Source organism: Tremella mesenterica (assembly GCF_000271645.1).
Source record: "Tremella mesenterica DSM 1558 unplaced genomic scaffold TREMEscaffold_11, whole genome shotgun sequence".
NCBI classification, from domain to species: Eukaryota; Fungi; Basidiomycota; class Tremellomycetes; order Tremellales; family Tremellaceae; genus Tremella; species Tremella mesenterica.
In genome coordinates this window covers 447,368-466,337 of record NW_006711235.1, presented here as the reverse complement: position 1 = coordinate 466,337, position 18,970 = coordinate 447,368, and the positions used below count along the sequence as shown (strand labels likewise).

Sequence of the window (18,970 nt, the reverse complement as noted above, 5' to 3'; positions counted from 1 at the left end):
AAGAAATGATCATATCGCTGAAACAACTACAGCTCAGCATCACCCCATACCGCCATCTGTTGAGAACCACTATTCTGTGGGCCAACGCATAAGCCTGGCTGGAAGGAGATTTACTAGTCACATCATTCATATTGTCGAGGATCAGTGAGTCAAGGAATTGAAATCGCACTCACCGCCCTGTCTTTTCCCTTTGACGAGCACTCATAGTCCACAATTGACTTCTGAACCTCCCTAATTCCCGTTCCTCGACACTGACCAACGCTTCCCACTTGCGGAAAAACTCGACATGTCTTTCAGTCATATGTCCCATTTTTTCCTTATACGATTCTGCAAGATCGTCATCTTCTTTCACAGGCACACGATCCACCGTCTGTAATGCATCAGCGAGAAGACCGTTCCCCTCGGAAACGGACTTACTTTGCGATACAACATACACGTGTCTACAGCGTAGCAAGTCTTGCATTCCCTAGCATTGTCGATAGTGGGAGGGAGGAATGATTCTTCTATGTCTCCTATGGCTCCAGGACTCTCTGAAGTGCTAGTATGCTTGATAGAGGGTGAAAGCCCTTGGATTTGACGGTGTTTGGAGAGATACGAAGCCAGCTCATTTCTCGCAAAGATGAGAGCTCGGAGTTCGTTGGGACGCGCTTCTACACGAAGGATTGAATCGAGCTGCGAATAATATAACAGCCCAGCTGGCACAGGGACTCCTGTCAGTGAGTTTTCGACGAAGATATGGACGTAAAAGACGGTGGAATAAGACTCACCATATCGTTCCTCCATAAGCAAAGTGTACAGCATTGTTTGAGCTCGATGAGCCATGACACCGACTGAACGTCCAGTCTTGATCTCTAAAGGAGCGACGTTCTCTTTCGCTTCTGTTGTCCTTTTGCTCGGATCAAGAATGATACTCGCTTGAACACTGGCATCGACCTTTCCCTTTAATCCCCACTTAGGAGACCAGATATCCTCTTCCACTTCATGCAGACCGTTGATGGCCAAGAGACTTGGGGAATCACCAGGTGTGGCATGCAGTTCTCCCGCACCCTACAAGTCAGCCAGTCCACTTGCCAGATATCCTCAAGATAACGAGGCTCACCGTCGGTGATGGTCCAATCCACTTTCTTCCGAAACTTTCAAACCCGGAACAGGCTTTCATCTCGACATCATTTCTGACTTCTTCCACACTCATACCAGTACCCCATATCTCCATCCTCCGCTCTTCTTTGCTCATCTCTGCATCAAGACGTTTTCGCGTAGTGTCAGCACTGAAGTCTTGTTGCTGAAGAGCATCCTGAAGCAGGCTATGAAGCATAGTGCCGTATAAAACAGACTTGGACGGTGGACCGGGGAGTTTGACCAGGGACTGGAGAATCGGTCGACGTGGACAGGGCATAGCATTGGCGATGGATGTCATAGTGAGCATGAGGTCGGGATGGAGGATGAGGAAAGACGCTGGGTCTTTGAATGTGAGGATTATAGGGAGAGATGGGTCGTTGAGAGTAGAAGAGATTATGTTGACTATGTCACCTACTGAGTCAGACTTGATGTTTGAAAGTTGTGGGGCTTACCTTTGCAAACTGCCAAGTCGGCCCATCGTTCTTTGAGATGAACGATGCGAGTCACACCTTCTTTGGTCTTTACAACCAGTGTCTGTCTTATGAGCTCATCGCAGGAAAAAATTATGAGATCACCTTGCCTAGTGCTACCGTAGACGGGGAACCCGGACCAAGGGTGTCGAGAGGGGGAATGACACCATCGCTGAACCGCAAGCCATCCACAACCCCTTTGACTACACACCTCGCCCATGGCGTCGGACGATACCCCGGAGGTGGTTTGGGTACCGTAGGATTTCGTATTGGATATTTTAGCTGGACATTATAAAACATCCACCTATCGTAACAGTACGTACCTCCAATTGAGATTCACCAAAGAGATCATCGTCAAAAGCTGATAAATCTCCCAGATCGAAGTCGACCAGTAGATCATGGTCGTGGATCTGAGGTTTGGCCTCTACTTTGACCTCAACCTCACTCTCAACGTATATGGGTGGATCTAACTTGTATACGACACTCGGTTCTAACGGGGGCTCATATTCGACGTTGACCACCTTTGCTCGTCTGGTTGCGGATATGGCCGTGGTCGGACTTCGCGTCTTGGGCCGGAGTGGTGATCGTTGCTGTGAACTCTTTGGTCTCACCGGAGACGAGACGAGGTCGTCGAACATGCTCGCATCGATTCCAGCGAGAAGATTGTCCATGAAATCATTCTCCGTGGCTGCCACATCTTTTGACGGGGAAGCAAATCTGGCATGCTTGGGACGTTTCCTGGGACCGTCTTGACCGGAAGGTAGAGAAGGACGCGTCTTGTTCATCTGACCGAAGGGTGTGGAGTCGAGTCTCTGCGTCAATGCGCACGTATGGGCGGACCACTCCTCTATCAAGATGGAAGAAGGGACAGAGGACAGACAAGATATACAGGCAGCAAGATGGGATGTAGAGGTGAAAACAGAGAAAAAGACAAAGTCAAACGCGTCGATTTTCACCCCCTTCCCCGCACCAAGATTGATGTGGAGCCCCGCACACCCTTACCCCGCTCTCCCTTCGCTCGGGCCTCGTTGCTCACCATCCTCCCTTAGTTACCTTGGATTCCACTTTGTACTTACCTTTGTGTGATCCATGTCATAGAACAGCACCATACTTTACACCATGTCACGGCAGAGTAGAGAGGAGCATGCGGCTCTCCTCGCTTTCGTCAACTCTTTCAAGCTGTCAAGACCCGTTCGAACGTTTGACGCTTTGTCCGATGGAAAGGCTTTGATGGAGGTCAGTCCCTCGTCTATAGGCTGCTCTTCGTCGCTGATAGTCTAGGTCATGGCTATGATGTATAACCTGATCCGACTTTATACATATAGTGCTGATGATACAGTGACCCTAGTCACTTCAAAAATGCCGCTGGACGGCAATCTCTGGGCAGCTCTCCAGCATCTCGTTCCTCTGAGAATTGGGTCTTGAAAATGAATACCCTGTAAGCCGGAAGCAGACCCGGCGATTCAGCTGATCATAAGTAAACGCTTGCATAGATTACTCGTATCATATCCTCTCCCGTCGCCTCACCCTCCGAATCTTGGTACCTCATCTCTGCCTGAACCCAACTTTTCCGCAATTGCCAGATCCCCCACGACGGTGGAGGGGGCGATGAATTTGGTCCAATTATGCAGGCTATGTTTGGCCGCGGGAGTCCTAGGACCGGGGAATGAGAAGGTGATTGCTAAGATCCAAAGTTTCGAGGAGGGAACTATGGCCAGCTTGATGAAGAGTATTGAAGAGGTAAATTCCCGTCCTGAACGACGAGGGTAAATGCTCATCGATTAGGTCATGCGAACTCTGCCTCAAGATGGGGAGCAAGGAGATGGCGAAATTATGGGTCGATCAGGATCACCACCTTCGTGAGGCATCTCTATTATGGTGGCTGTCTGTTACTAATTGAATAGACCTACGGTTCCAACCCAACGGATAGAAAGGGATAAGCTTCTACAAGAGAACGATGAGCTACGGACGAGATGCGAGCAGATGATGGAACAAGTAGCTGAGATGTCTTCGGTTCTGGAAGAGGCAAAGGTTGAACGGGACGAGGCAATGGCTAGTCTAGCCGCCTCTCGCGACACTGGTAATCCCCGTCATAGTCTGCCTATGTCTTCGGAGTCTGAGCGTCTACGAGCAGAATTGTCAGTCACATTCTCTATCGCCATTGCAGCGACCACTTATTTCGAGCGGCTAAAATGGCAGGACCAAGACCGAGGAAGCTTTGCAGCAAACCGAGGTGGAGCTCGAAAGACATACTGGGCTTGTAGCCGACTTGACCAAAACTGTGGAGGAATTGACAGCTGCGGCGGCGGAGACAAGCAAGTTGAAAGATCAGCTGGACGAGTACCGGCATACCGCGGAACGCCTGCAGAAATCTGAGAACGTCATTGAGAAATACAAGAAGAAACTCGAAGAGTCTGCCGGTCTACGGCGCGAGCTCCGAGTGAGTCACATAACTATCATAACTCTGCTCCATAAGCTAATCGGTAGAGTCTAGAGGAAGAGAATGCACAGCTGGTGAATACAAATACGAAGCTCGAAGCCGATATCAAAAGTGTAGGAGCCAGTAAGAGTCTTCTCGACGAGTATCGAAGTCAGGTGGACATTCTGGAGAGGAGAACTGCAGAGCAAGCTAATGAGGTACGAAGTCGAGGAATACTGAAGTGTGCGGCTGACTTTCACAGATTGTCGAGCTACAACATCAGATCGAAGACGCCCACTTGCAGTTGGCTACGTTGGAGCAAGAGGCTGAGAAAGATCGGGAGGAACTTCACTTACATCAAGAAAGAGCAAAGGAGGCGGATCTGTCAGGGGATAGAAGTGTCAGCATGGCCCGCGACACGTCTGGTGGGTCTTCAGATGACAAACCGACTTTGGACGATGAGTTGGTGGCTATGGCGGATGATAAAGCCACGGCTGAGACTCGAACATCGTGAGCGTACTTCTTATTTTCTCTGTCAATCACTGTGGCTGAATTGACGACATGACTGGTGCTTGATTCTGTGACAAATGCTAACGGTCAGCCTGAAGCTACGTGTTAAAGCCCTGGAAAGACAGCTCGCCCAAATGAAAGGTGTGGCTAGTGGCGATAATCGTTTATCAGCCCTTCAGACTCTTCTGGAGGACGCCAATCGTTCCCGAGATCGCTACCAGCTCGACTACCTCGAAGCGCATCGCACAAACCTTCGACTTGAAACGACACTGCAGAAGATTAGATCTGGAAGCGACAATTCCCAAGCTTCAGTAGCCCTGAAGGCCAGGGTGGAAGAGCTGGAAGCTGAACTGGACGCTTTGAGGAATGAAGCTCAAGTCGCTGAGAGGGAGAAAGATAAAGTGCAGCTTGAGCTCTCCGTCGCTAGAGAAGATTGTGAGTATCCGCTTGCTTGACTAAGCTGACGTATCAGTGGAATTGGTGGATAAAGACCAGCTGGCGATGCTTTCTAGTAAGTCAACAGTCTAAGTGTCCCAAGGCTAGCTAATGAACAGCCCTTCGAGATCGAGCAAAGGCGGAATATGAACGTACTGATGTCCGACTGGAGGATCTCAAACAGCAGGTGGAGCATCTTCGGCAAAAAGATCGTGTCCACCTGGAAGAGATCAAGAAGTGAGACTCCTCTTTTCCTCCCCTCAAGACCACGAGTCCAAGGCTTAGGGTCAAGAGCAGTAGCTTTCGAGTGTACGGAGGAATAAGCTGATAGACAGGTTGTTAATGGACAAAGTGGATATGCAATCCGCCTCAATCACCCAAAGAGAAAAAGATCTGTCACGAGAGAAAGAGTTTGGGTGAGAACTGCTTTTGCTTCTTCGACAGTGTGACCTCGTTGACGAGTAGGGATCTGAAAGCTGCTTTGGCGGCGAAAGGCCTTCCGATTGAGACTCAGAATCAGATTATGGAATTACACGGGCGCAATTCCAGCTTACAAACCGAGATCACAAGTCTAAACGAGCAAATACGAGATTTGAGGTTGTCAAAAGGAAACAGACTGGTGCGTCTCATCCCTCCTTGCTCAGCTTCTTTTCATAAGAGATGCCTCCGCATTCACGATCTCCCCCGACATGGCAGAGTCTCTCGATCCATCTCCACAAATTGGCATTCAACGCCCACCATTTCACTCTCAAAATGTCTATGGATTTGGGAGCAGTAACTGATTGTCAGGATGCCAGCGCATTCGAAGAAGCCCAAAAAGCATACGAACAACAAATCTCCACACTCAAATCCGACCTTCTCCAAGCGCGCGCCTCGATGTCAGAGTTGGAACAACGGTATGGGACGGAACAGAGGTTGATGTTGAGTGCATGGCATGATTTAGGGCAAAGGGTGATGAGGGATCATCTGGCCGTAGCAGGTACTGGGAAGAGACATCAGAGACCGGCTACGAGTAGTTGGTTGGGGAGACAGAGAAGATATGTCAGTTGATTCATCGTTATGATACGGATCCAATGGGGTGTTGCGTGAGAAGTGAGCGGAGGCTGACGGTCGATAGCAAGAAGATGCTGTGTTCTCACGATAAGCTTAGGTACTGTTTGATGTATAGTGTTATGCATGGATGTCATTGAGGTCATAGACAATACATCAGTGGGGAGTAGCGGACTTCTCTTTCAAACATTGCATCTTCACCTGTCTACAAGCTGAACCATCACTGATTCAAGACACTGGCGTTGTTTGGGTGCCTAGTTCTGCCTCTGTTGATCCTTGAGTATTTCCCTCTTCACTACCCTGTTCGTAGCGCCAAGCCTGATGACCTTCTATATTCACGCTCTTCAAGGGCGGCAGTGTACAATGTTTATCGTCTATCAGCCGCATTGTGGGAGGGTCAGGAGCAGAGAAAAAGGTGTCATGGGCAATCACTTTTACAAGTTTTTTAATCCCATCATGACTGTAATCTTGATTTGGGTTGTCGTTTAGAGTGCTCTTTTGAAATTCTGCCCACCCTAGTGCAATCTCAGCAAAGCGACTGGCCCTTTTCAGCTGACTCTTCTCGGCTTCTGTGCCTGGTGTCCCTCTGTAAGAGATAAACAAGGAGAGACCATACTCGTCGTCGTCTGAATCTGAAAGATAAACTACAAAGTAAAGTACTGTATCACTTGTGACAGTTGTCTCACCCTCAGGTAGGGTGCCAAACACAGACCAAGTAGTTTCAGCTTCACTAGCCATGGTTGAGAATTGAGGAAAAGAATAGATGAGAAGGGGAAAGTGAGTGCATGCTCTGCTTATAATGTGCACTACCTCTACCCTACTTGCTCAAAAAGCCTGTGAACGTGTGAAAATCTACAACTTCCTTTCTCATTATTTACCACTGCTTTACTGCCTCGAGTTCAGAGCAGTGTCCAACCTTTGAGACTTGAAATTTCATCACCTTTCATAGGTTTCTTATAAAGGATGGGATATGCCACTTTCGGTCGAGTGCCACATTCATTCCACGTGGCATCCAGGTTGCTGAGTTTCAACTCTTGTGAAAAGCTATCAAGACGTTTACGATTCAACCGCGACGGTAAATTTCACAAAGACAAGTCATAGCATCACATTGTACACAGAGGAGAGAGAAGAAAGAGGAACAAGGACCCAAGATGCCACTATATGAAATGTTTTGTATCGCCGTTCATAATCAAAGATCTCCCGTGAGTTTTTTATCTTTCTTGCCTTGTCATCTCTGACCCGTATCGTTCTTCCGAAGCTCATTCCCTGCTTTTCACCTCCCTATCCTTCTTGCATCTCCTCTTTCGTTACTGCAACTACCTCTCATCGTCGAGTAATCCAATGAAAATTACTGATTGCAGACCAACTTGAGACAACTCGTCGATACGCTTACCAACACCGTTCATAGGTCAGGAGGAGTGGTACGGAAAATACAAAATTTAGGACTTGGTTTGACTTTACCGGAAAGGATGAGAGCCCATCAACAATATCATACTCATGGAGAGTGAGTCTTTCCAAATTCCTTTTCTTTCCACTTCTCACATTGTCACAATTTCGCGTGTCGGCTAGATCCGGTCTCCTAACTTCACCCTCCTATAACCTTTCTCGCCGATCTCTCGGTCCACATACCTTGACATGTAGACTAGGGGAATGCGCCGGGGATTTCCTCGAGGGTTGTGAGTGGAACTGATTATGATTTGAGGATCTGCTTTTCGAACGTATAAAACGGGAGAGAGAACTAATACTAGTCATTTTGCTTTACATTTCGACGTTTCACCTCTAGTGCTCCGGACGATAAATGAAACTATGAGACGAGATCCTATGGTCATCCGGTGAGTCCGTTTTCTCTGTACAACATATCTCAAGACATGTGTTAACCTATTACAACTCTTTCCCACAATCCCACATGACTTCTTTTTCCATGAGTGGAGACGTGCAGAGAAGCAGGAAACGTCGACAGATGATTCATGATTAAAATAGCTCAACAATGGTTGGTTTGGTCATAGAGCTGATTTGTTAGATGGACAATATTGAAGAAAGGCGAGAAAGTGTGAGTTCTTTTGTTTGCATCCTCTCCATTCTCTTCCTACTTCCCTCTCCCCCGACCTGTGTGTCTGTGTCGCTCGTTCTTCCCTCTTTGTATCTCGCTGGCTCGCATACCATCCTTAGAATACGCATCTGATGTAAAGGGCCGATTTGGGTGTACTCAACGAAACGAGCATACGTAGTGTTCCTGTGCCGAGAGACGAGTTGGTATACCAAGCTCCATTTCGGTATAGAAGATCATGATGAATTATTATCTTTGCATCCTTGCACTTTTGTTAATGTTATAAATAATATAATATATGTAATCTGGGCTGCCTCAGAATCGCTTGAATCCCGTCTGGTCCGACTGCTTAAGACTGCTCGGGTGTTGACTATGGTATTCACCTGTAGCGGTAGGACAGAAGATTGGGTGGGGGATGGGGTAACGAAAGTGGGGCAAGAGGAACACAACTCTGCCACGTCTCATTCCTTCACTCCTCTTTCTACATCATTTAGGATATACAAAAGACCATCTCATTAACTCATCATGTCACCCATTCCTCCACCTAGTGAACTGCCTCATCTGCTCGCTTCGGCTCAAAGGAGAATCCAAGATATGAAAACGTTTCAATTACCCCGACTCGCGGATTGTGAACCAAGTATGAGGAAAGAATTATGTGAAGAGTTGAGAGAAGATTTGGAAAGAGTCGTTTATACTATCCGTGTGAGTATCCCATGTACTTTTATTTTTCTCTCGACTTGATAATGTCTCTACTACTTTCATTATAAGCGTTCAGTCCAATTCCCGGAGATCCTTCCTCGCTCACTCATCATTTTTGACCTCTATGACACGAACTTCAACCTCTCCAAATCTTCCACCCTTCCTCTAAGCTTGTATAACACTCTACACCAACCACGCCTTATCGAAACGTTGGACGTAATGAGCTTGACACTCTTTGGAAAGTACGATCACATTATCATCATATACTATGAAAAATAAGATCGAGACTCGGGATACACGAGTCGAGTATTGAGTAAACTGATCAAAAGCTCTGTCGAGAAATATCTCTCTCTCTTCCTTCTTCATCCCAGAATTCATCTCTTTCAACATGTTCCGACTTGGAAGTGGAATGTCAAGCACTTCGGATAACTTACAGACAAGCGATTTTGAACAGTCGACGAAACGTACGTAAATCGACATTGGAGGATAAACGTTTGAAGGACAAGGATGAAAGGTATGAGCTTAGATCGGATACGAGAGAAGATTTAGGGTATGTGGTGTGGTATACTTCCTCTTTTCCTTTTCCTTTTCCTTTTCCTTTTCTTTCCTTACTTTCACTGTCAACTTCAACTTCATCTTTTGATTCGTACTCCTCTTCACTCATTTTAGAACACTCCTTGTCTTTATGAGTTTAATATCAAACTTTCGATCCCTGACTTTGTCCCTGTGACGGACGGAACTAAGTGGAGAGGGAAACATGTATGGTGAAACTTCTTTTAGGTAGAATCATCAGATCAGATCAGAATCAAAGAATATTGATTGATCAGGATGGAAGAATGATTATGACTAAAAGTTGATATTGTAGTGACGCTCAATTACAAGCTAAAACGAATGAAGTTACAGAAGTATTAGGACGGACTGCCAGACTTATGCAAGTAGAATTGGAAAGAAGTGTTTTGAGTGTTCAAATGCTCGGTAGGTATATTCTCTTTCTCCTTGATCGGAACACCCCCTCCCACCCCTCCCCTCTTCTCCTTTCTTCCTTGAAAATATCCCTGACCCTCATATGCCCTGTCTTTACTTCATCCCCTCTTCCGTATGACATCTACGTACAAATCAGATCTCACCCTCTATCTCTCTACTCCCCACATCTAAACACTTCATCCAATCACCCACCACTCATGTCTGTAAGAGTAAAGAGGTCAACTGGTACTAAGATACATATCAACAACCAAATGATAAGTCATGAAAAGCTCAAGAGTTTTTTCAGAAGATTAATGGACTGAACAACGGATTCTTCACTTACCTTGACCAGAATCTTCAACTCAAACATTACGTTCCACCGGTACACTATACGATCGTTATACCTCTTTACTCCAAACTTCCACAGGTTTAGTCAAAGCTATAGAACGTGCGGATAAATACGATCGTCTCATCCTTTTATTAGCCCTTTTGTTATTCTTGTTAACGGTTGGATACATCGTTAAACGACGTGTTCTTGATAAAGCCGTAGGAGGAGTTGGATGGTGGGTCGGGGGAAGTTTGACTTTAGTCAGAAGAGGTGTTGGTATGGGTTTAGGTGGTTTAGGAGTTGGGTTCAGAGGATTGAGAAATATGAGAGAGGAGAATGGTAGAGATGGTAAGATGGAAAGTAGGGATGCGGTTAGTGTTGGAGAAGGATTGAGGGAGAAAGAAATGTCGGTATTGGATTTGGTAGTTCCTCCTGAATCTACCTTGGTTCATTCTACCCATTCCTCAGATCTTGGAGCTGTACGAGTAGAGTCAGATATGGAATATGAGGATCATGGAGATGTAGCGGGGTCTGAGGAGTTCACACAGTCTATGAAAGCGAACTCTGTATCAGACCAAATGAAGGCTCCACAAGTAACGCAGATAGAATTAGAACACAAGGATGGGATAAACAATTTACAAGAAATCATAATATAACATGCATCATGAAAATTACAACCTGATCACCTCTCCTCCATCCGGTTTCGTCCCATTCGTAACCTCTTCCACTTGACCAGCCGTAGTTTTACCCATTTCTTCTCTTATCCCTCGTACCTCTTCCACCATCCCATCACTCGTCCCTACCCCTCCTGGTGTCGCACCACCCTCTTTAGCTTTCCTCAAAATCTCTTCAACTTCTGCTAATCGTTTTTCTAAAACCACTTTTTCTTTGAAAACACCCTGTCGAGCTTGTTCCACAGACCTTCTCTCATCCTCCAAGACACTCTCAAGACGCTCTACCATACTCAATTTCAATTCTACCTTCTTCACCTGAGCAGCGACCAAACGCGAGACTAAAGAAGCGATCCGGTTTTCTTCATGTTGAACCAGAGCGGAAGCTTTAGCAGCTGCTGATCCAAGTGCGATGGCCGCCGCTCTTTCCACCGCTGATTTAGAAGGAGCGTCACCCGCAGCCTCTTCCTTTTCTCCCTCGGCTTCCATTTCGTCGGTAGGTTCAGTGGGTTTAGGTTGAGATTCTTCTCCATCCACCACCATACCTTCTTCCTTGATTCCTTCTCCCACTGGTGATTTCGTTTTTTCAGGTCTAGAATCCGAAGTGACGTCTTCTGCAGCTCGTTTACGTTTGAGATTTTGTGATAATTCACCAAGAGCACTTTGAGCAGCTGCGGCTGCTATCCCAGGTCCAACAGCTCCAGCTAAGAAAGTCACGACACTCATCACTGGGTTTTCAGTACCTTCAAAAGGTAACGCTCCCATCCCTGCTTGATACCGTAATGGACCCAATTGAGCGCCGTCTTGAGCCAAATAAGGATCTTCAATAGGCATTTGTAGGAAATACGCTATGCACTGTTCTTTCGATCTCGTCCTGACGTGTTCTGCAACAGCTTGCCAATCATCATCGTACATCTCCACACCTTCGAGTAACAACAATGTTTCTTGATCTGACCATTCGGATCCTGCACCAGTTGTGGTATGTTTGAAAAGCTCGTCATCTAGTCGAACAAAATCACCAGAGAACATGGTGGATGGGAATCTACCAGAGACGAAACATGAAGGACATAAGGTGTATTCACCATCTTTGAGAGAACGATATCGAGATCTAGTGCAATCGGTACCACAAGTGTCGCAAGCGAACGAAGTTGGTTTATTGGGTGATGAAGGTTTTGCAGCTATGACAGCCGCTTCAGAAGAAGATATAGGTTTGAAAGGACGGGAAGAGGATTGATAAATTGTTTTCTTCAGATCGAGATTAACATGAGATAAACCATTTGTTTGAGAATGAGATTGACTTGATTGTTGGTTCAAGGGAAGAGGTTTGGTACCTCCATGTAAAAGATTACTCAATCCACGAGGTGTATCGAGTGTAACACGGAAATGTCCAGTGAAAGGAGGACCAAGAGCAGCAGGACGAGTATCAGGATCAACTTGATAATTTATCAAACCCCATTGTTCGAGGAAACCATGAACTCGCATGATGGCACCCACATCTCCAGCCAAATTTCGACGACAAGCAGTGACGGTGAGGTATTCACCAGGGTTTAAACGATATGTGTTGATCATGAAATCACGATAATCTTTGTAGACCGCTGGGGTTTTTGAACGATTTCTACTACTGAAAAATTCAGGTAACGATCGACGTTCTATCGGGTGAATGGAAGAGAGAGAAAACCATGATGCGTAGGAAGGGATAATGAGGGGATGAGTTTGAGAGGCAAGATAGGTCGTAGCTAACGCGTGAAGATCACGAGCTGAAGGTCGTTCAGGTTCTTCGGCTGGTGTTTCTACCGTGATGTCTTCTTGCTGGGGGGCTGAAGATGATTCTAAAATGTCAGCGCTAAATCGTCATACAACGATAAGAGCTATGTTTGAAGTATGAGGATGAGCGTAAGGGAGGTAGTGTAAGGTGAAGATCGTGTAAAGGTGACCGAGAAGAAGACACACCTCCTGCAGGGGGATCCACCACCATACCCACTCCTTGAGAGATATTCGCCAGCTCTCCACCATACAAAGGTTCTTTTTCCCTATCTTTCCCCGGCGCAGAAGATACATCGTGAGTCATCACATCCCCCGTAGCTTCGTCCGCTTTTCCAGGTGTTGAAACGCGTAAAGAGAGTTTCGGTGTTGACATTATCTTTAAAGGTTTGATGAATGGAACAGAGTTGGATGTGATTGAAAGGGCGTCCCCTATCGGACTTAGTCGGCGTTATTAATGTGGCACTGTATCTTCCCCCCTTTCCTCTCCGTCCCTCCCAATCTTCAGCTACTTAGTACCCCTAATCTTCAACTCTTCAACTTCATCACAGCAAGAGCCAAGTAGAACGATCTTATACTTTGAGAGAACACGACCAAGATGTCATTATCCGGAACATCCCTCGCTAGAGCTTTGATAAGACCTACAAACCCACCTATCCTTCCTATCCCTTCACGTCGAGCGGGAAACAACGTCCCTAAATCCTTACATAAAACTCGAAGAGGTTGGAAACCCAATACGACTCGAGCCGATTGGCCAATAAGTTTACTCGAAACTGCTCTTAGATCCACTACCCTTTCTTACCCTGCACCTATATACTTGGGTCGGACGACACCTACCACACCACTGATCGCAACCAACGAAAGTAAACCAATCCAATCCCCTCTTCATTCTGTTCGAATGATAACGGATGGTAGGACTCAAGATCACGCGATCGGATCTATGAAAGAAACGAGCAGAAAAGTGGAGAATATGAAGAAAGATGAAGAAAAGGGTTTGATCATCAAGTCGGAGTCGGGAGAGGATAAGAGGGTCGCTGCGAAACAGGAAAACTTGGAGATCGGACATGTGATACGAGATGAGATGAAAGTTAAAGAAGGAAGGATGAATATGTTGAAAGGGGTTAAGATGCAGACTAGAAGATTGAAGGATGTTGAGAAAGCTGGTGGGTTGGAAGGTTTATTGGTGGGTTTTTGTTTTTTGTTTTCACCTTTGACCAATATTCAAAGTTCACTTGCTGTTCGAGTCTTTGTCCAAGCTAGCTTCAGACCAATGCTCACCCACAGCTCTCTCGACCTAGCAAACATTTCACACCATTCGGACGTAGACTTCGATATAAGCTCTTCCAGGAGCTCGAACGTATTGCCGACTCCCGCCGAATACCAATCCCCGTCACTCCAGACATCTCAAGTTAACAACGACATGAAATCCTCATTCCTCCTCCTCAACACATACAGTCCGGCTGTCAATCACAAAGAATGAAAGTATAAATTGCATGCTGGGTATATTGATCCTCTGTTACTAACCTCCCAGAAGGGTATCTCACAACTTGATATCTGTCCCGTCTCAAATCATAAAATTCCCGCATCAAAACTTACAGCGCACTCATCAAAACCATTTGACAAAGAATGAAAATACCCAACAAACCAGTGAAGGGTATGATCTTTGTAGCTCCGGAATTGTTCGATCCGTCAGAATCGGAATCGTTGGATGCAGCGCTAGAAGAGGTGGAAGGAGCCGGGTGGTTCTGTACGTCTACAACCCCGGAAGGTGTGGCCGATGCGGATGAAGAAGATGGTGTTGATGATGTACCAGCGGGAGTGAGGAGAAGATGGTCGATAACCTAAGCCAATCAATAAATCATATCACCCGTAAAGAAGCGTTCACTGTGCCAACTCGAAGAATGGAAGGTAGAGGTGAGATATACTCACATGTAAAACCCCGTTCGTGATGGGTATGTCGGATCGGAGGATTGTCGCCCCATCTCCGGAGTCGAATTCGACATACGAACCAGTCCAATTATACACCACTTTGAGATTCTGACCACTTTTCATCGACAAGGAGGAAAAGGTACCGCTACTGTACCAGAATGGGGAATAGAGGGAATAATCTGTTGTGTACTGAAAATCAACATTTCTTCACATACTTCAATTGCCTTCGTTGATCATTGATCACTGATCATTCGACGTGAGGCGTGAGGCGTGATCATTTGAAGCCAGAGTGGATGTTCCCAATTGTCTACAATAACGAGAGGACGGGATTAGAGGCGCGCAGAGGATGTCAGATGGTAAAAGGGGAGATATGGACTGACCAGGTTTTGTAAATCGGTATCACTAATTTTCCCATCCCCAAAGGCCGAGTCGACAGGGGCGAATATGGTAAAACCGTTCGAGGTGATTGCTTCGAGAGACTCTGGTCCACCGATGGAAGAAGCGTTAAGAGCTTGTGCAAATTTGTTCAGACCGAGTTGTGTCAAAGCCGCTGAGAGACTCAGAGGAGGAGGGATGACCTATGTGTGAGTTTTCTGGGCATTCTCTTCTGACACATCTAACACATTCTTTCTTTGTCATCTCCCATCATTCTCAACCTCCATACTGATACCAACACCTCACACATCGTCAAGCTACCAGGCTTTCCGATCCTCCTATTCCGTCGAACTTCGTAAAACCTTATAATAAAGTTCTCCAATCCACCGAAGCGACTCTATCCTGTCTTACCAATGACGCATATTTTACTTGACCCTCTCAAACATTGACTATTACTTGTCATTAAAGGAGGTAGGAGGAAAGATGATTTGAAGAATACTAAAACAAACACTCACCGTATCAATAGGAAGTACCGTCAAACCATTCCCACCTTCATTCTCCACATCAACCGTTCCATCCCAACTAGTAGCATTATTCAAAATACTTCTCACTACAACCTCTCCATTTTGTCCTTGATTCATAACTACCACCTGATAAGGTCCTTCACCATCACCATCACCATCACCACTTTGAGTTGAATTACTTTCACTTTTCAAACTTAATAAACTACTGGCAATTCCATTCAATGGTGAATTAGGTAAACTACCATATCCCCAATTACCTTGAAGAGTATGTAAAGCTACTAAATTCGTTAATTCCCATTCTGTTTTATCCGTAAATGGTGGAATGTAACCAGCAGAAGAGAATGCAGAATCCGTAGGGACCAATAAGGTGATAGCTGAATTTGGCCAAGTGGAAAGAAGTTCGTATCCTGAATCGGTTGATGATAGAGTGACTATTAGTTCTTCGAACGTTGTGAGACCGGCTGAAAAGAGGGAATCTAGAAGAGCGGATAAATAAGTGGCTAATGGGACGTCGTCATCGCATTCTAGAGTTTCTTGAGCTTGAGTAGGAAGGAAGAAGGAAAGGAGAGGGAGGAGGAGGAATCGGATTTGCATATTTGAGATTTTCTTTCTTAGGTCGTTTGTTGGAAAACACCGCACTTCTTCAAGTCTTCGCGATCACACACGAATTACGGATATCGAAGCTCGATGAGACTGGTTCTGTTTGTGATAATGTCGATGAACAGCGATAATCCCAATATTTGATGGACTTTAGTTGGGAAGGAAAAGAGGTCGGAGTAATAGTGTAGAGACCCAAATGTCGAAGGGATTCAAGGATTCAAGGATTCAAGGATTCAAGGATTCAAGGATTCAAGGATTCAAGGATCAAGGATCAAGGGCGGAGGTGAGGAATGAAGTTGTTATACGGGTGGTTGATCGAGTGAAAGTTGTAATGGAACGAGAAAGTGATAGATTCAAGGACAAACGAGTGACAAATTCAACGAAAAAACAGTTGATAAAAGCAAAAAACGAAAACAAAATGATACTCACTCATCACTCTACCCATCTATGTGAGAAAGCTGAGAAAAGAACAAGTCATGGTCCTTGTAAACAGGGGTAAATGTAACATGTTGACAAAGGATCTCCTTCTCCGACAGCTTTGACCGTGTGAGGGTTCCGTCAGGAGATAAAGGAGGTCTCAAGGTAGTCGGGGGGGTTTCTCATTCGTCTGAGGGGGCGGTGGGAAAGTTGAGGTTGTAAAATTGAGTTGGTTAGTCTTGGCGTAGATCACCAAGTTTGAAGGTGAGTCATGTGGCGAGTTTTTTGAGTTTGAATCATGTATGGTCCGTTAGGATTTGGAGAGGAGAAAGTTGGTTATGATTAGAAGTAAGATAGGTATAGGTTAGTTCAGGCAGACAAAACAAGGGTTGACAAGGTTGCAAGGTGATGAGAAAAAGAGCATGGAACAAGAAGTGGTCGTTGGTCATCCCTACTGAGCTAATGTTACAATAGTCGTTACAACACAAGAATTGGATGGAATGTTGACATGTGCGATCTGAGAGGTGCAACGTGAATGAAGAGAAGTGAGACGCAAGATGGAGACATTAGATAACCTTATGACTTGTGATTTGAAAAGGGAAAATGATGAGATGGGAGGAATGGGAGGAAGACACAATGACCAAATTACTCGAGAGACTTCAACCATCCAACTCACCCCCCATCCTCATCCCCATCCCCATCCCCAACCCCCTTCCTATCCGGTGACCGTACAGGACTAACAGGTGATAAACCTCTCGCTCCACTCCTCCCTCTTTGATGTTCACCCAAACAAGGAGCTTGCTTCCCATTCATATCCCTCAATTCCACGTTGTAAGATTTCAACCTACATGCTAATCTTCTCATCCTACCACTAACACCAGCTTCTAAAGCTGCCAAGCCCATATCGTGAGGTAACCATCTATACCCATCCAGTACCACGGCAATAGGTTTTATCTCTGCTCGAGTCAAAATATTCCGAAGTTTATCAATTTGATGACTGAAACCAGTATGACCCGACCAATCTTCTTCTGACACGACATTTTGTGCTAATAAACCTTGTCCGACCATACCGCCTCCGTAAGGATTGAGAGGACCTAGAGTAGGAGCAGGTGCTGGTGAAGGAGAAGGAGAAGGAGAAGGTATATAAGCATTTGGTTTTGGTATTGTTAAAATCTCCAATTTATGTTCTTTGGCATTTTCCAATAACCTATTCAAATCACCCGTACAAAGAACGCTTAGATGTCGTAAATTCGGTAAGAACTCAAGGATCCCATAAGGGAATTGTGTTCGTCTAGGAGGCCATTCACGAGGTTCAAGAATTGTCAAAGAAATCAATCTCGTCCCTTTTGAAACGAGAAAATTATTGATGAATTCCAATTCGTCTCTAGTATCCTGACATGGGGCGATGGAGAGTCTTGACAAGTTTGGCATTTCCGAATGACATATCATTGAAGATATACCATCTCTTGAAGAACTACCGTGCCAAACCAAGGTGTGCAATTTGGGAAAGGACAGGATCGTCTCCTCAATTGAAGAATTCTTCAAAGAAGAAATATGAGGGTCGTAGACTAATCCGTAAAGGTTGAGAAGTTCCAGAGGAGGAGATAATCGTCGTAAAGTAGATTTACATTGTACTAAATGTGTATCGATTCCTTCGATAGCACGTAATTTTGGGAAATTACAATTGTCTACGTTGATGAGATATTCGAGTATATGTGTATGGAGTGGAGGGAGGATGAGATGAGTCAAGTTAGGTATGAGAGAGAGGATAGATCGACATGCTCGAGTGACGTAGAGAGGATGAGGAGCATCAGACCCATCGAGAATATGCGATAAATCAAGAGTTCGGACATATCGACCGGGAGTGGAATGGGGATGGAGGTTGAGATCGGACCATTTAGCTTCACCCGCACCGAGGGAAGAAGCGAAAGAGAGTAGGTTGTAAGGTGTTAGAAGGGGTTCAGTGTATAGATATTTGGCTGCGAGGGGCTGATGGTGAGCAGATTTGCATCACGACCTTGACAAATCTCCATCATGTGAAGATACCTCTACAATTCCATATCGTCGATCGAGCCGAGTACACTTTTCTAGGGCGAGAGTGTGTAGGTGTCTGTCCCGATCGGGACTCCAGTATGAACTGATCAGAGCCCAGCGACTGGGACTGAGAGATAAAGGGATGATTAAGGCTGAGCGGAATGTTCTTAATGAGGCTCGAATAAGACATATGGAGAAGTTCAACTCACCTTCCAAGCTTTACAAACCCTCATCAACTTCAAACCCAATCTTTGGACTTCTGACCTTTCCCTTATCCTCCTCGTCCTAGCTCTTCTCCCACACATCCCAGCCAATCGGTCCCACTCGGGCGTCACAGGCTCATCAGCCGTCAAAGGTGGCGGGATGGAAGGGGTGAGAGCTAGACAAAAGTGAATGATACGATTTTGGATTTGGATGGGTAATCGATGCCTCTCTGCTTGAACATTGTGAGGCATGTCGACTTACACCCAACCTTTCCAGAGTTTCAAAGAGTGATGTTTTAGACTACCAGCTGGTCAATTTGGTGAGGTTTATGGAATGATGGGAGAGTGTGTGATTGAAGAAAGAGAGAAGCATGGAAAGAAGTGATCGATGGATGAATGGGATAGGATCGATGACG

At 45.7% G+C, this 18,970-nt stretch overlaps 7 protein-coding genes across 7 annotated transcripts; 4 read left to right on the top strand and 3 right to left on the bottom strand.

The window, feature by feature from the left end:
- Positions 1–2,708: 2,708 nt before the first annotated feature.
- TREMEDRAFT_64529 (uncharacterized protein) lies at positions 2,709–6,003 on the top strand (the record flags this gene model as incomplete). Its single annotated transcript, XM_007006767.1, has 15 exons — positions 2,709–2,825; positions 2,871–2,884; positions 2,929–3,027; positions 3,068–3,329; positions 3,375–3,448; positions 3,563–3,727; positions 3,789–4,029; positions 4,077–4,226; positions 4,271–4,518; positions 4,610–4,953; positions 4,991–5,029; positions 5,073–5,190; positions 5,289–5,369; positions 5,419–5,572; positions 5,743–6,003. 15 exons carry the CDS (start codon positions 2,709–2,711, stop codon positions 6,001–6,003), a joined length of 2,367 nt encoding a protein of 788 aa, XP_007006829.1.
- Positions 6,004–7,078: 1,075 nt separating this feature from the next.
- On the top strand, positions 7,079–8,308 carry TREMEDRAFT_40444 (uncharacterized protein). Its single transcript, XM_007006660.1, has 5 exons — positions 7,079–7,205; positions 7,365–7,507; positions 7,752–7,835; positions 8,024–8,053; positions 8,193–8,308. The coding sequence occupies exons 1-5, from the start codon at positions 7,155–7,157 to the stop codon at positions 8,290–8,292; spliced, it is 408 nt and encodes a 135-aa protein (XP_007006722.1). The 5' UTR covers positions 7,079–7,154; the 3' UTR covers positions 8,293–8,308.
- Positions 8,309–8,575: 267 nt separating this feature from the next.
- TREMEDRAFT_64527 (uncharacterized protein) lies at positions 8,576–10,383 on the top strand (the record flags this gene model as incomplete). Its single annotated transcript, XM_007006766.1, has 5 exons — positions 8,576–8,752; positions 9,079–9,299; positions 9,615–9,724; positions 10,065–10,275; positions 10,329–10,383. 5 exons carry the CDS (start codon positions 8,576–8,578, stop codon positions 10,381–10,383), a joined length of 774 nt encoding a protein of 257 aa, XP_007006828.1.
- Positions 10,384–10,711: 328 nt separating this feature from the next.
- TREMEDRAFT_69766 (uncharacterized protein) lies at positions 10,712–12,848 on the bottom strand (the record flags this gene model as incomplete). Its single annotated transcript, XM_007006859.1, has 3 exons — positions 10,712–10,794; positions 10,861–12,540; positions 12,662–12,848. 3 exons carry the CDS (start codon positions 12,846–12,848, stop codon positions 10,712–10,714), a joined length of 1,950 nt encoding a protein of 649 aa, XP_007006921.1.
- Positions 12,849–13,070: 222 nt separating this feature from the next.
- On the top strand, positions 13,071–13,885 carry TREMEDRAFT_64525 (uncharacterized protein; the record flags this gene model as incomplete). The annotated part of the gene is made up of 2 exons (XM_007006765.1): positions 13,071–13,655; positions 13,757–13,885. The coding sequence occupies 2 exons, from the start codon at positions 13,071–13,073 to the stop codon at positions 13,883–13,885; spliced, it is 714 nt and encodes a 237-aa protein (XP_007006827.1).
- Positions 13,886–14,064: 179 nt separating this feature from the next.
- Positions 14,065–15,894, bottom strand: TREMEDRAFT_33998 (uncharacterized protein; the record flags this gene model as incomplete). Its single annotated transcript, XM_007006651.1, has 4 exons — positions 14,065–14,313; positions 14,402–14,590; positions 14,782–14,979; positions 15,292–15,894. 4 exons carry the CDS (start codon positions 15,892–15,894, stop codon positions 14,065–14,067), a joined length of 1,239 nt encoding a protein of 412 aa, XP_007006713.1.
- Positions 15,895–16,699: 805 nt separating this feature from the next.
- Positions 16,700–18,908, bottom strand: TREMEDRAFT_74535 (uncharacterized protein). The gene is made up of 2 exons (XM_007006858.1): positions 18,561–18,908; positions 16,700–18,306 (listed from the first exon to the last, which is right to left on the bottom strand). Exons 1-2 carry the CDS (start codon positions 18,804–18,806, stop codon positions 16,990–16,992), a joined length of 1,563 nt encoding a protein of 520 aa, XP_007006920.1. The 5' UTR covers positions 18,807–18,908; the 3' UTR covers positions 16,700–16,989.
- Positions 18,909–18,970: the final 62 nt, after the last annotated feature.